The sequence below is a fragment of the Peromyscus maniculatus genome, chromosome 15, assembly GCF_049852395.1.
Source record: "Peromyscus maniculatus bairdii isolate BWxNUB_F1_BW_parent chromosome 15, HU_Pman_BW_mat_3.1, whole genome shotgun sequence".
NCBI classification, from domain to species: Eukaryota; Metazoa; Chordata; class Mammalia; order Rodentia; family Cricetidae; genus Peromyscus; species Peromyscus maniculatus.
Genome location: NC_134866.1, coordinates 37,744,104 through 37,759,440, shown reverse-complemented (window position 1 = coordinate 37,759,440; position 15,337 = coordinate 37,744,104). Strand labels below are relative to the sequence as shown.

Below are 15,337 nucleotides of genomic sequence, written 5' to 3'. Positions count from 1 at the left end.
CAAGTTCTATTAAAGATGTGTTATATTTATCAGGGGAGCCAATGTTGTATTATCTAAATCTCAATAACAGAACATCGTGTCATAGTTTCTTTATAGACTGAAAATTCGATTAGTAATTCATTTCATAGACTATGCTGCTTTTTGGTTCATTGATTCAGCCAGCAAATATTAAGCAACTATTATGCACCATGTGGACACTATATGTATACAGGCTAATGAGACTTTATAGGCTAGACACGAATAAAGTCTATGCTACAAATTTGATACTTGTCAAACTCTTGAGATGTTAATTAAGGGTCATTTTTTACAATAATATTCAAAGAATGTAGATATTTTTCTGGGTCTTCTCAACTAAAAGTCATCAGTCTATGTTACAATCGAGAATTTAAAATCATCAGGCCAATATCCTTCATACTATACAAAAACAAGAATCTCTTAAAAAACCACATGCATTTTGATGTGTGTAGCTGGATCAATAGGAAACTATTACTGCCCTACAGCGCCATCATGGTCAGATGTTTCCGTTCACATTCCTGGAGAAGCAGGAGAATGCTGTCTGGTTTGTTCATTTGTTTTCCTTTCTAACATCTTGGCATCTATCTCTGTATTTTATCCATGTAAATAACCATAGCTTATAGAACAGTGTAAATATCAGCCTACTTGTACACTAGTTTCATAAATTTAAGTGTCAAGTAAAATCCTTTACTGAACAGTAGAGATATTTCAAAAACTTTAATTATGTAAGAAACTTTGTGATTGTAAGTTTCTCTATATTTGCACGTTCTTGTTTATTTGTTTATGTGTTTGTGTGTGTGCATACATGTGTGTGGGCATGTGCCATGGCATATGTTCAGAGAGAGATCAGAACACTGTTGTGCCAGTCAGTTCTTTGCATCTACACCATGAGTCCCAGGGATTGAGGCAGTTAGCATTGGCAGGAAGTGCCCTTACCCAATGGACCAATGGATCTCATGTGCTCCAAACTGGTCATTTTAAAGACAAGAAAAAACTGAAATTACTTCCAACTTTTAAAAAAGGCAATGCCTACAAGAACTTTATTTAATTAATGAAAATTTGAAGATAATGTTTTGTAGCAAAATGGAAATTCTAATCAGAAACATGAAGTTACCATATTTTGAGATATTAATTTTAGCAGAGTTCTTGGGTGATATTTAATAAGGAGGCCACATTTGTATATTTGAAATATTCTTTTCTTATTCTAATCTTTAAAAAAATACATGAAATATATTAAGGTATCCTGTCATAGAGCCATCTGGAACCCAGCTCTGAAATTATTTTCTTACTATACACTTTCCGAGCCAGCAGTTAGACTCACTTCTGATTCTCTCTATACCACACTACCTGCTTCCTGCCCCCTAGAGTTCTTTTGATTATAACGTTTCCTTTCCAATTTGATTATAAATTTCTTAATGTCATTTGAGATAAACCACCCTCTCTTTTTCTCAGAACTTGGAAACTTCCTTCTCTCCCATTTGAACCCAAAGCCTTAATTGATTTACAACATTTACAGTTTTTTAAAGGGACATTGTCCAGCGCCAGATGGTCAGGCCTGAAAACATACAGACAAATAACAGTATAGGGATTGGCCAGGCTTCATTTAGGGATGTGTGTGTATACATATAGATATATACAATGTGAAAAAAGAGGGCATGAGTTTGAAGGAGAGTAGGGAGGAGTATTTGGAGAGTTTGGAGGGAGGAAAGGTAAAGGAGCATTGTAATGATAACCTCCAAAATAAAATTAAAAAATGAATATTAGTAATCAGATGGTTTCAATAGCCAAATGAATTTCCTGGTAAATAGAAAACAGATGCTTCCAATCATTGGCTACTCACATGAGGCTTTTTAATTGTTTGAGGCATTCAACACTTGGAAAAAGAACCTTACCAGTGAAGACATTCTCTCTTCTTTTTACAGAAATTTGCCTGCTGACCAAGGGCCGGCGCACTGCCAGTGTCCGAGCTGATACATACTGTCGTCTTTACTCCCTTTCGGTGGACAATTTCAATGAAGTCTTGGAGGAATACCCAATGATGAGAAGAGCTTTTGAGACCGTTGCTATTGACCGACTCGACCGGATAGGTACTCTTCAGCTTTCTGTTTCCTCGAGCACAATTTCATTTTAGGTTCAAATTCTAGTGCATAGATATCTTGTTAATTTGTGTGAAAAAAAAATAGCATACCGCTCTGTAGTATATAGTTGTTTAGAAAGACCCGAGGTAGCTCCTTCTTCTTCTAAATGCTCTAGACTGACTTGTTCATGTCTGTTTTCACTAGCTACGCAATCTGATAGCCCAAGTGATACCACTTCAGTTTGAATTGTCAGGTAAAAAGCACTGGTACAAATTCCAGATAGCAGTAAAATAGTAGTAAAAGCCAAAATCATGAGTCTATATTACATTCCGTATTTTATCATAAGGTTCTTTTTTTCTTTAAGGGCCAGTTTTACATTTTATACTTATATTTAAAATTTTTAAAACTTACGCAATTAAATCGGGCTCAGCAGAAACATCAAAACGTTTGTAATACAGACTCAAACAGAACAAGCCTTTGTAGACATGCCCTACATAGATGTTTCTTGGCAAACATCAATGTTGTAAAGTATTTTATGCTACAAAACAAAAACAAAGTTAAGTAGAACTTAGTTATGCTAAAGATGTGCGTAGTTTCTCCCAGCGAAGTAGGGCCACATTGTCTTGCTGTTAAATTCCTGAGCTATCCTGGAATATGCTGAAAAGATAATTTGAGTTCATTCTTCAAGCCTTAACCAGTTTGTCCACCTCACCTTTCCTTCCCCTCTTCCTTGGCATAGCTCTGCACTAGATTCATAATTCAGCTTAAACGCCACTCCCTGTAGAAACATTTTCTTGATTCTCACCACCTACTAGGCAGAATTCCCTTGATGTATTCTCATACAGTCTCCTACATTCCCCTCTCACAGCCCTGCCTTTGTTATAGTAACTGTTCTAAAAAAAAAAAAATACTAAACTTTATGGGGAGAGCATCTTTAACTCACCATTACACTTGCAATATCTTGTCCACAATGCATGTATGTTGAAGGGGGAGGAAGGGGGAGGGAGTCAATATACCTGAAGCAGATGGAGTTGGGGTCAGTTAGAAGTAAAGAAAAGGTGTCTCAAGATCTTCACTGTTAAAAAGGTAAGGTCTTATTTTTTATGACAGCTTCTCACCCATCTTTCTTTCCCTCTATGTAGCACAGAATGAAAGACTTTAAGGGTGAAAAAAAATAGATGAGGTAAAGTAAAAGTAGTGTGTGGACATTCTCACAGGGCACACACACACACACACACACACACACACACACACACCAAAAAAAAAAAAAAAAAAAAAAAAAAAAAACAAAAAAAAAAAACAGAAGTTCATAGTGACAGCTTCTCGAGTTAACAGAACATAGTTATCCACAGAGATGGCGCCCATGAAGTAAGCAGACATTCCTAAAAGCAGGATTTGAAACACAACCTCTTTTTTTTTTTTTTTTTGCTATATGAGTGTTCATGTTAGACACACAGAGAATAACTTCTGAGTACTTGGGACTGATTTCCTAAACCAAATGGGTATCTTTAGATAAATTATTAAAATTCACTATATCCAGTAATTTCTATTAATCTGGTTCATCTTCATTCTCTTCAAAATTGTAATTTCTCAAGAAAATTCCATGAAATCATTTTAATCAATAATACAAGCAATAATGTTTCTAGGAAGCACCCAACATTTGTATTTTTGACCCTGATAAAATTCTAATAGTGCATTAAAGCTAAATCAATCATTTTAATTATTTTCACAGACAACAATACTTCAGTTATAAAATGTTGACTGTTCAAATACAAAGCAACACTGTCCATCTCAGTTGTGAGATCAATACTTAAATATTTATTGTAGTTATTTAAGGTAACATATCAAATAAATAAACTGTATTGTAATATATCAAATACACCTGTATTCATTACTAATACTAACATAAGAGGTTTTTTTTCTTTAGGAAATTAGAGGAGCTTTGAAGAAAGGAACAGTAACTATTTTGGCAAAGATATAAAATGATCACTTCTCTCATTATCCAAGAAAATTATCATATGGCATCCTGTTGAAAATATGCTCGGTTACTTTTGAAATGATACTATTTAGCAGTGAAGCATAATTTATTCACTTTTCAGTTACCATGCTCATTTGGGTATTTTTATTTTTATTTTTTTGCATATGTATGTTTTTTTATTGAAAATAGATTCTTCTTTCATATAATACATCCTGGCCAGTTCCCCCTCCCTCCATTCTTTCTAGACACCCCCTACCTCCTCTCTCCCCCAGATCCACTTCACTGCTATTGTCTCCCCTCAAAAAAAAAGCAGACCTCCAAGAGACAACAACCACACACAAAAAAAAACAGAATACAATGAGACAAGGCAACCCAAGAGGAGGAGAAGAGTCCCAAGAGCAGGAAGAGTCAAAGACACACCTGCTCCCACAATTAGGAGAATCACAAAATCACCAAGCTAACAGCCACAACATATACACAGAGGACCTGGTGCAGACTCCTGAAGGCCCGGGGTTTGCTTCTTAAGTCTCTGTCAGCCCCCGTGAGCCCTGCTTAGTTGGTTCAGTTGGCCATGTTCTCCTGGTGTCCTCCATTTTTGTTTGTTTGGTTTTTTACCAACGTGCGATTGATTCTAATTAATATTCTACCAGGGAATGCCTATCTATTGCAAAGCTCTCGAAAAAAAATTATGATAAGAAGTAGAACTAAAGCTTATTTATGTCCTGGAGTGAGCTGAGAAGTGCGGAGCTCTGTGCTTTTTCCCTCACAGCCTCTATTACAGAGGAGGGAAGCGCGTGAGGCAATCCACACTACGCATGTGCAAAAGCATCCCCCTGAGGAAATTTGCTTGCAAAGGCTAAAATCTGGAACCCATGTCAGGTTGTTCACATATAATTGGTATTTGTATTTTTTTTAACTCCAGAGATGAGAGAAATATGCAGCTAGAATGAAGAGTCATTGGTGCCTGGCATTAGTCAAAGGCAAAATCTCTTGAGATAGTTGCTCGTCATGATACTCTATCTGTATAAAACAGTACCAGATTGAGCAATCTGGGTCTGGTCTGAGGGACTGCCTTTCTACAGGCACCCAGATGGTTCAGATGAAGCCCATCTGTCATTGGTAGCAAGGCTTCGCTATCAGAATTTCTTCCTTTCTTCACAGCCTCTTCACTTTCTAACCCAAATTTCTAAGTAGTGATCTTAACCTTCCCATGAGATGAATACGATAAATACATCTGCTTTACAATCCTGAGCATTGTGTAAATGGTTCTCCCTAAAGCCTTTTGTTGATTGTGTGTCCCGAAGCAAATGCTCCAGTGTTGTCTCTGACTCTCCATTGCCTTACCTTACAAACACAAACTAAAATAATGATTCTAGGCCCAGCCTGACCCAAACACCCACTGCTTCTCTATTACACCACAAATTATGCTCCGGTTAAATAGATACATTTCGTTTATAAAGTAGCTTCGTTTTTTTTGTGTGTGTGTGTGTGGGTTTTTTTTTTTTTTTTTTTTTGCCACCTTTAGTCTTTCCAATTTTTCTTAAGTAGAGCATGCGATTTCTAAGCAGATGCAACATTGTGCACGAGGCAGATGCTCCACTTCTGTTTGGTGGTGACAGGTGAGGTTCTTGACTTCCAAACCCATGGGTCTTAACGCTGACATACATCACCTTGGAGTAGCCAGTCTCTTGCGGCATTCTTAGTTCCTTTCAGCCTGTCTAAGTGCCTATTTTTCCTTTGCTGATAGGCAAGAAAAACTCCATTCTCCTCCAGAAGTTTCAGAAGGATCTGAACACTGGTGTGTTCAACAATCAGGAGAATGAGATCCTCAAGCAGATTGTGAAGCACGACAGAGAGATGGTTCAAGCGATCCCTCCAATCAACTACCCTCAAATGACAGCCCTGAATTGCACATCATCGACCACCACCCCAACCTCCCGCATGAGGACACAATCTCCACCAGTCTATACGGCGACCAGCTTGTCTCACAGCAACCTCCACTCGCCCAGCCCCAGCACACAGACGCCCCAACCCTCAGCCATCCTCTCACCCTGCTCCTATACCACAGCCGTCTGCAGTCCTCCTGTACAGAGCCCCCTGGCCACACGAACTTTCCACTATGCCTCTCCCACTGCGTCGCAGCTGTCACTCATGCAGCAGCCACCGCAGTCCCAGGCACCCCAGACTCAGCAACAGCAGCAGCAGCAGCAACAGCAACAACAACAGCAGCAGCAACAGCAGCAACAGCAACAACAGCCACAGACACCTGGTAGCTCCACCCCGAAAAATGAAGTGCACAAGAGCGCGCAAGCTCTTCATAACACCAACCTGACCAGAGAAGTCAGGCCCCTCTCGGCTTCGCAGCCCTCGCTGCCCCACGAGGTGCCCGCTATGATCTCCAGACCTCATCCCACTGTGGGCGAGTCACTGGCCTCCATCCCTCAACCCGTGGCAGCTGTCCACAGCGCGGGCCTTCAGGCGGGGGGCAGGAGCACCGTGCCACAGCGTGTCACCTTGTTCCGACAGATGTCCTCGGGAGCCATCCCCCCCAACCGAGGAGTGCCTCCAGCACCCCCACCACCAGCAGCTGTACAGAGAGAATCTCCCTCAGTCTTAAACACAGACCCAGATGCAGAAAAACCGCGTTTTGCTTCAAATTTATGATCCTTGCTGATTGTCAAAGCAGAAAAGAAATACTCTAATAAACAGAATATTCTCAGATATTATTTTAATCTATCTGGTGATAGATCCCTATAGCCTACCCTGAAAAGATATTTTAGACAGCTCTGGCCTACATGCAAATGTAAAAACATATATACATATATAATTAAATAAATATACATATCTCTATATATAAATGCCCAGGAGAAGTTCAAAAGACTTGTATAGCATTCAGTGTTACATGTCTTCCTTTCTTTAAAACCATTAAAGGATTTAACACATTGTTGTAAGATCATTGATTTCTAACCCACTTCTACTTAATTCCTTTGATATATGTATTTCTCTCTTTTATGAAGAGTCCTTGGGGGGGTCAATGGTATCAACACTCAGATTTTAAAAAGGCAACTCCAATTAGTTCCAGAAGAGCACCAATCAAAGCTTTCCTTCATTTAGCTGTGCCTCTGTATCTAGATTGCTAATTATGTGGAATGAAATAACCCAATCCCAGTTTATAGCTCTAAATTATATTTTGGTGCTTTAAATTTTGAGTTAGGTGAAGGAACACATTACATGCCCATCCACCATAGGAGACTAACATCGCCACTGCTAGGGCTTTCTCTAACCTCAAGCATGTTCATTGATTTGGCAGGAAGGTGAGGAGATATTTGTCTTCGTGTGTTGTTGGACTTCTATCGAGACTCTGTCGATGTTAGTTGTAAATAACTTTTCCAGCCCAAATAAAAGTAACTCTTCTGTGTTGTATAAAGGTAAAAGTCACTGTTTAAGAATTCAGTTTTATGGCTTCACTTCAAAAGTTAAGAGTTTTAAAATTTCACAAAATCTAATAATTGTGACAATTGTTCAACTGTAATGCAATGGCTTCAGACCTACAATATTATTTTAACCTGCAATATTTTATGCAAAATTGTATGCTTGAATCTACCAATTGCTTGTATTACACCAAAAATTATTACTTTTCTTCCTTATTGACATAATCAAGCATCTGAAACTAGTCCTGGCATGCTTTTTGGGGCAAAAAAAAAAAAAGTAGATTCTAATCAGTCATTGTAAGAAAAGGCTTACAGTATTTCTCACTTCTAGAAGATATAACAATTCATTTATTGTCTCTTTTAAAATTCTTAAAAGGGTGACTTGGATCTCTGACTAAAATCTAGAAGTGAGGTTTTCACTTTAATTTAATATTATCGCTGTTATTATCATTTAAACAGTTATTTGCAAACCACAGCTTGGTTTGGAGTTAAATGTGTTCTGTGTCTTCATGTTAGTTGGTAGTTTATTGTGATGTTAATGTGAAGAAATAAATATAATAATCATCACATCTGTTTGGAAATGCACATTTGCCCTATGTATATTGTAGCTAAGCAGTTAGTAAATCTTAAGGCATGTGGTAACCAACATAGTCCTTAGATAGACCGGAGGTTTGCTCTTTTAAATGTGCTGAAAGTAGGGTGGACGTGGTGACAGGAAGCAGGGGTGAAGTTGAGCTGTCTGTAAGCATTGTTTGTTTGTTCCTTTGTTTCCTTAATTCTTTCTGTGAGCATCAGCCTCTTAGAGATCATGTGTGCTTACTGCATCCCACACGTGTGGTTGGATGAAACACAATGGGAAGATTCCTCATGTTTGACTTCTGTAAATAACTCAAGAGAGTGACCTGACGTGGAAGTCTTTAGTAGCATGAGCATGGACGATCCACTTAAGAACTTAAAGACCACACATTCTGTTGGGACAGGGCCTCTAGATAGACTTGAGGACAGAAAACAAAAGCAGAAGCAGAAGCAAAGTGAATCCATGCTGCCTGTTATGCCTTTTATGGATCTAACACCTATGAAACCAAAAAGAATTGCTATGCTTAATTGCTAACAGATCCTAATTTGTGTGGAAGCAATCAACAATGCTAGGCAATATGATGTTATTTATTACTGACATGCTGGTGACTAACGACAGCCTGTTGGGAATGGTATAAGAGAGAGCTCATTCGGCCTACCTAGAAGCTATGAGAAAGTGGCAAGACCATTTACATATCAGTACGAAACTCTTTAATTTTTTATTAAAATATAAAAATTAGCTTCAATTTATTAAGATCATGCACTAGTCCTTTACATTATTAAAGGTTTACATTTGACAGGATTAATGGTTTGGTAGTAAAATATTTTTTTATATATAAAATTTTTCGAGCACTATTGGGAAACATCAGCAAAATTGAATTGCATGATCATTCAGTGCAACCATAACATTTTTATTCACTTTGTACTAGAATGGACAAAGAACCCTAAGGTTTATATGTTAAACTAACAAAATGGTACAGGGTAAATTATATACACATATGTATGAATGTACATATATATATTTAGATTAAGGAGGAAAGTGACTCACATTACTGTAATATAAAGGTACAGTGCTAGGTGAACATGACCTTTTTTTCTCTGTACATAGTTAAGCTCAAGGTTGGAGTTTTAATCTGTACAGAAAGAACTGTATTATTGATCTTTTGCTGCTGAGAAGATAAGAATATAGCTGATCCTTGCCACTGTACAACCAGGGAAGAGTTAGAGTATGTCTTTTGTCTTTGCTCAAAGCCATACATATAAATATATATAAAGATTATTAATAAATCCAACAAAAATAAACTAAAATTATGAATATTTTATTTTATTGTTGAACTCTGATCCAATGTTTTGCTTTGTTGATGACTATAGATTTGCTTGTTTGTCTGTCTTTGTATAATTTCCAAAAAAAATTTATTCTTGAAAATCACCATACAGTTCTTAGAGATATTCTATAAATACAGAATGAAAATAATTTAAATAGAACATGGATTTCCCAGTCATCCCTTTGTTTTACCTTTCCCACACAGTAAAAATTTGTTTATTTTATTCTTTACTCTATGCCTCTTTAATATTTGGTGTTTGTCCAGTTTCACATCACAGCCACGTTTATGTCATTGAATATGAGGATGATTTTTAACCTATGCACATTGTCCTGTTGCCTTTGGGATTTTCAAATGCCTCTGATGAGGTTGATCACAATGAGGATAAATAGCGAAGCAATCTTAAACACAATGAGGATAAAATAGTGTTCTGCCATTTACTGTCATCCTATAACACACATCCTGCCTCCAGGTCTCCGTGACCTCTCCATAAGGGAATGATTACCAAGTGAATGCCATTCCACTTTTAAAAGCTGCTTATTCTACCATTAATTAACAGAATTAAATGAAAAACATGGTATTTTCAGGACACTGCAAAGGAAACAATTGAGTTATTCTAATAATTCCTAAAGGACATGAACAATTTACGCAATATGATGAGTTTAAACTTTTAGACATATTATATTAAAGCTATAATTACTTACTTTTCAAAGTACAAATCATTTCTAATAGTCTGTCAGGGTTTTGTGTAAAAATATCTCCATTGATTCTTAATTGACTTACAGTTTTTATTTCATAATTTTGCTCTAATTGCTCTTTTGGACCTTCCTTTCCTTATTTTTATAATATTAAACTGCATGACCCAGGTGTCTCTCACTTCTGTCTCCAGCACTCTGGAGTATGTGTCAGACAACGCAAGTGTGGGGTAAGTTGTTGTCACTGTGGTTATTATTCACATTCACTAACCCTAACAAAGATTTACCATATGTTAGGCCAGTCCACCTAAGAGCATATCAGTCTGTGCCATGAGAAAAATGTATTCCTAGAATATAATCAGGTACTGAGCTACACTGAAGCCTGAGTAGTCAAAAATTTGTCATGAAATAATGCTTTTGGATATGTGGACCAAACTATTCCTCAGTTCTTTTAACTTTGTTCAAAATATTTCCCAAAATATTTTCAAAATCATGTTGGAGATTTTTCTTTCAAAGATTTTTTTTATTGATTTTATGGTTATTTATACCTGCTATGGTCACTTGAGAATAGTGACTTTCTAAAGCAACTTAATTTCAATTTTAACAACACATTTGTATGATGGCATGTTTTTTTTAAAGGCAAATGATTGAGCTGATCATAAAGGGCAACATTATTCTTAAAAGAAATGCATGAACTATTAAAAAAAAAGTTGCCTAACTTCAGGAAAGATTCAGATTCACACCAAGCCAGTCTTTACCTTTCAATTTGAAGTGTTAAGTAACGGCCATATTGTGTATTGCTTTCCTTCACTGGGGCCATTGCCATCTTCATGGATGGGTCATTTTGGCCTTGGTCACATTCTTAGCTTAAAGGTGTAAGAAGCATAAACTTTCCCATGTAGGAACAGCTATCCTGGTGGAGTGAAAAAGCCGCCACCACCACAAAAGATCCCTCATTGGACTCAAAGGGCATGTCCGTGATTTTTGAATACCTGATTGCTTTACACTTTGGGTAATTCTCACAGTGAAATGCCCTTTCTACCTTTGCTTCATACTGAAACAATCTCTCTCTGACATGAGGTGATGAGGAATGGAGATAATTTTCCAAGCAAATCTGGAATAATGGTGATGTGAGTGACATACTTGTTCCATGTATAATTTTTGATGTCCCAGATAACAAAAAAAAAGACAAATGATGTTTTTATAAAATTAAAATTAATGCGATAATCACGACCTAAGACAGGACCCGACCCCACTCTTACATGACCATGCCTCTCTTATCTCACCATAATCCTACCCCTGTTTCCTCAGCCAAGGGTGGTTGAGTAGGGACAATGAAAACTTGATTGTGTTGAAAGAAGCCTTGCCAACACTTGTCCCTTCATGAGACTTGTTTAAAGACAATATCAAAATAAAATGTATACAAGTCTACGAATTTATTTTTAAGATATGTGGTGTAGAGAGAATGACAATAGAAAGAATATATTCTGAAGAAAGCATCTTCATGTAATGATAAACGAAACTTGCTTCTAAAATGTGAATGTTTAACAAAACACTGGTCGTTGGCAATAGTCATATCTCGCTGAAGCTTGAGTGTGTCATAGATTAGAGAAAACAAATTTGAAATGGTAAAGTTGGATTTAAATCCTTTTAAAAAGCCATTTTTATTATCAGGCCAAAGGTTTTATAATTTTATACTTTAATCTTAATTTTTGCAGAGAAATCAAAGGGTACGTGGTGAAATGTGTGTTTTGCTAATGTGAAAAGAAATAAAATTTAATTTGTGACAGAGCAAGAACTAAGGGTATTTGTTACCTCACACTACTTGTGAGGCTGCTGGGCCTGAAGGAAGACCTGTGTTTGCCAAAGAGTGGGAATAAGTTCGGGAAACCAAAAATTCACCAGATTTGCATATCAAAACAGTACAGGGTGAATGAAGGGTGAGGGCATGAAGAACCATGAAAACGAGTTAGACTATAGAACAGGGAAATGTTTGGGATTCAAATAAGTTAGTTTTCCCAGAACTGACTGGTGGTACTGTGTTCCACAAACTGAGAAATATAGACATTCTTTCGAGATATTTTATTCCTAGTGTAGCATAAATCACCATTCAACTAAATGAGAACTAGCTCTTTATTATCCTGTAATTTCAATTATATTTTAATATTTGAATAGACAGTGCTATTGACTCAGTGGGCACAACTGCAAAAATCAGTGTACACAGTAATTCTCCAAAAATAAGGACCATTTATCTACTTTTAGATTTATTAGAATGACTTAGAGTTACTTATATTTCTTAAGCAGAAATAACAGACTTTTGCCAAAACAGATGTTAAATTTTATCAGATTAAGCATAGGGAAGAAAATTCAGATTTGTAGAGGCAAACATATTTTCTAAAATCATATTTTAGTTTCCATTTAAATTGGCAAACCATTCAGAAACGGGAGACACAATTTTGAAGGAAGTAATCATGTAACTCTTTTGAGAGTCAAAAATCAATTTACCCAATGTATGGTGCCATTTTATTTTGGTTATTTATGTGGTGAAGGCCTTTGTTTCTCAGTATTTAAAAATAAAAATTGCTTGCCTAACTTATTTAAGATTTACTGCCAAGGGCTTACACAAAATTCTGTTGACAGCAAGCAGTTCTGAATGCCTGAAAGTATGATATGCTGATATTTAGCATGAAGTATTGAATTTGAGTAATATTAAACAGCATTTCATAAACAAAATAGTTGCATAGACAAAGTAGCATATGTCTTAATATATCTCTATTACAAAGATCCAAAGAATATTAACCATATTCGGCCACAGACAAAAGTATGAAAAGGTGAAAGTGATAGTGTTCCTCAGAGTAATCATCATAAAACACTGGACACATCCCCGCACAACATAATAAATCAAAACCTTTTTTGATCTCCCAATCAAGAGCAGCCTTCAGGGTCCATGCCAAGTTAATACAAATATTCAAAATAATAATTTATCTCTTCTTGGCAACAGCAATCTCATTTTGTGAGTTAGCCAAAATTAATCTCAAGCCATAGTTTCTCAATCTGATAGATAATCAGGTTAGCACCACTGTTTATGATAAAAAGCAAATTGTGGTTCATTTTGTGTGTAGATCATAACTATCCCTGAAGGTCTAGAGATGATCTGAAAGCATTGACACATGAACATGCAGTTTCACAGAGTCTGCCTATGCAGAAACAAAGCACTATAGTATTTACATTAAAAGACTTAATGACCTCACAGCTTAAAATATGAAATATCTAAAAATTAGTCTTTGTTTCTTAGAGGCAAAAATGACCTGTGTTAATTTTGCACGTCTTTTTTAATGGTGTGAATGTTTACATGGGACATTGTGTTTCTATAACTAAATGGTATTAGCTTTGAATTGCTTAGAGGAATTCTTTACATTGGTAATGGTGATAAAACGAGCTATCTTTATATTAGCGGTTTTCGAAAGCACACAAGTAAAAATGTATTACAATGTTTTGCCACTCCCTATACTAAGTATGAATGTTGGCCAGCCCTGTGATTACGTGTATCTCAGCATTTTAGGCTAAACTTGACTGGATTTCTAGTAAGATGGCAAAGATCCTTTCTACAAGGGTGTTTTGTGAGCAAAAGAAAGGGAGGAATGGAGGGATGGGTGAAGGGAAGGAGGGAATTTGGCTTAACAATATTACATTTTTTAGTCAGTTGATTACAGATTATTTGCCTCATCATATATCTGAATGTTAGTTGGATGTGAAAAAAAAAGCCCAGTGGAAATTTTGACATTGCCAGAAAGATTCTCAAGCATTTATTAGAAATGTTGGACATTTTGCAAATGGGCGTTCATGAGTGTTCTAGACAGATTCTGGCTGTTATATCAGGATAGGCTTTCCTTCCTTTAGTTCAGTGGTTTCTCAATCTGTGGGCTGTGACCACTTTGAGTCATTCAAAGGTCATCTAAGACCATTGGAAAACACACAAATATTTACATTATGATTCATAACAGTAGCAAAATTAGTTATGGATTATCAATGAAAATAATTGTATGGTTGGGATTCAGCACAACATAAGGAACTGTATTAAATGGAGTGCAACATTAGGAAGGTTGAGAATGATTGCTTTAGGAAGTAATATATTATAATAATTCAATTAATTTCAGTTGGTATGTCTCACAAAGAAATGAGGTTATGTATATAAAATCTTAAATAGTTTGGAAAACCTATCCAAAGGAATTCCTACCTATCAGCTCCATACACCATATTTCATAAAACACATAATCCTGTGACAACAAAAAGTGGAGTTTCTGGTAAGAAAAGTTTTGATACTTTTAATGACATTATACCTTGTAATTATGAATCCATTATGAATTGTGAATCCATTAAAAGCTTTACAGGCAGGGTTGGGGATTTAGCTCGGTGGTAGAGTGCTTGGCTAACAAGCGCAAGGCCCTGGGTTCAGTCCTCAGCTCGGGGAGGGGGGGGGCTTTACAGGCTTATTAGGAAATAGGTATACTATGTCTACAGAAAATTTATAAGCATACCATTAGCCTTTTATTTTATATATGGGATAAGGAAAGAAAGAGGGACTAGCCAGCTGTTAGAAATAGAAAAAAAGACTGCATATTTCAGTTTTTAACCTATTTTGTAATGTGTACTTGCAGTTAATTTTCTTCTAGTCTGGCCAAGAATTGACATGTAACTCACAATATCTACAGGCCACAGGTTCCAAAGTAAACAAATTTAGGACATGGGAAATATAGACTGCCAAAAGCCATTCAACTCCAATGCATGGAAGAGAACATGGCACAGATGAGTATCAAATGTAGATCTGAAGGCATTGTTCAGTATTCATTTCTATTACATGCTATATACAGCGGTCATTCTAAAGCCAAGTAGAAGCATACTTAGGAAGATGGTTTTAAAGTATGTGATATATAGTTTTTTTTTTTATTGTGTACGAGGCTCACCATCGTCATCACTTAACATCACACTCCTTTTGGATTTTCTTGCAGTGTATTTCTATGGATTATTTCCTCCCTGTATGCCTTTCTCCACAATACATTACATAATTGCCTATATAATATGAAAAAACACTCAAATAGTCATGGGCTCTATTTAAAATACCTAAAAAATGAGTACTTCAAGCCAATATAGCCATCCTAAGGGAAGTGACAAAATATGAATAAATTTAAAAAGGAATAGAAGGGGCTAATCTGAAAATGAAATATTAGGGGGAAACTTGTGG

General features: G+C 36.4%; 1 protein-coding gene across 1 annotated transcript in view; it reads left to right on the top strand.

Annotated features, from left to right (window-relative positions):
* Hcn1 (hyperpolarization activated cyclic nucleotide gated potassium channel 1) overlaps nt 1-6,929 on the top strand; it is a 388,508-nt gene extending 381,579 nt beyond the window's left edge. Inside the window, exons 7-8 of the mRNA XM_006983585.4 lie at nt 1,938-2,102; nt 5,819-6,929. Coding sequence (XP_006983647.1) covers nt 1,938-2,102; nt 5,819-6,735 — 1,082 coding nt within the window. The 3' untranslated portion in view covers nt 6,736-6,929. The remainder of the gene's footprint in view (nt 1-1,937; nt 2,103-5,818) is intronic.
* The last annotated feature ends 8,408 nt before the right edge of the window (nt 6,930-15,337 follow it).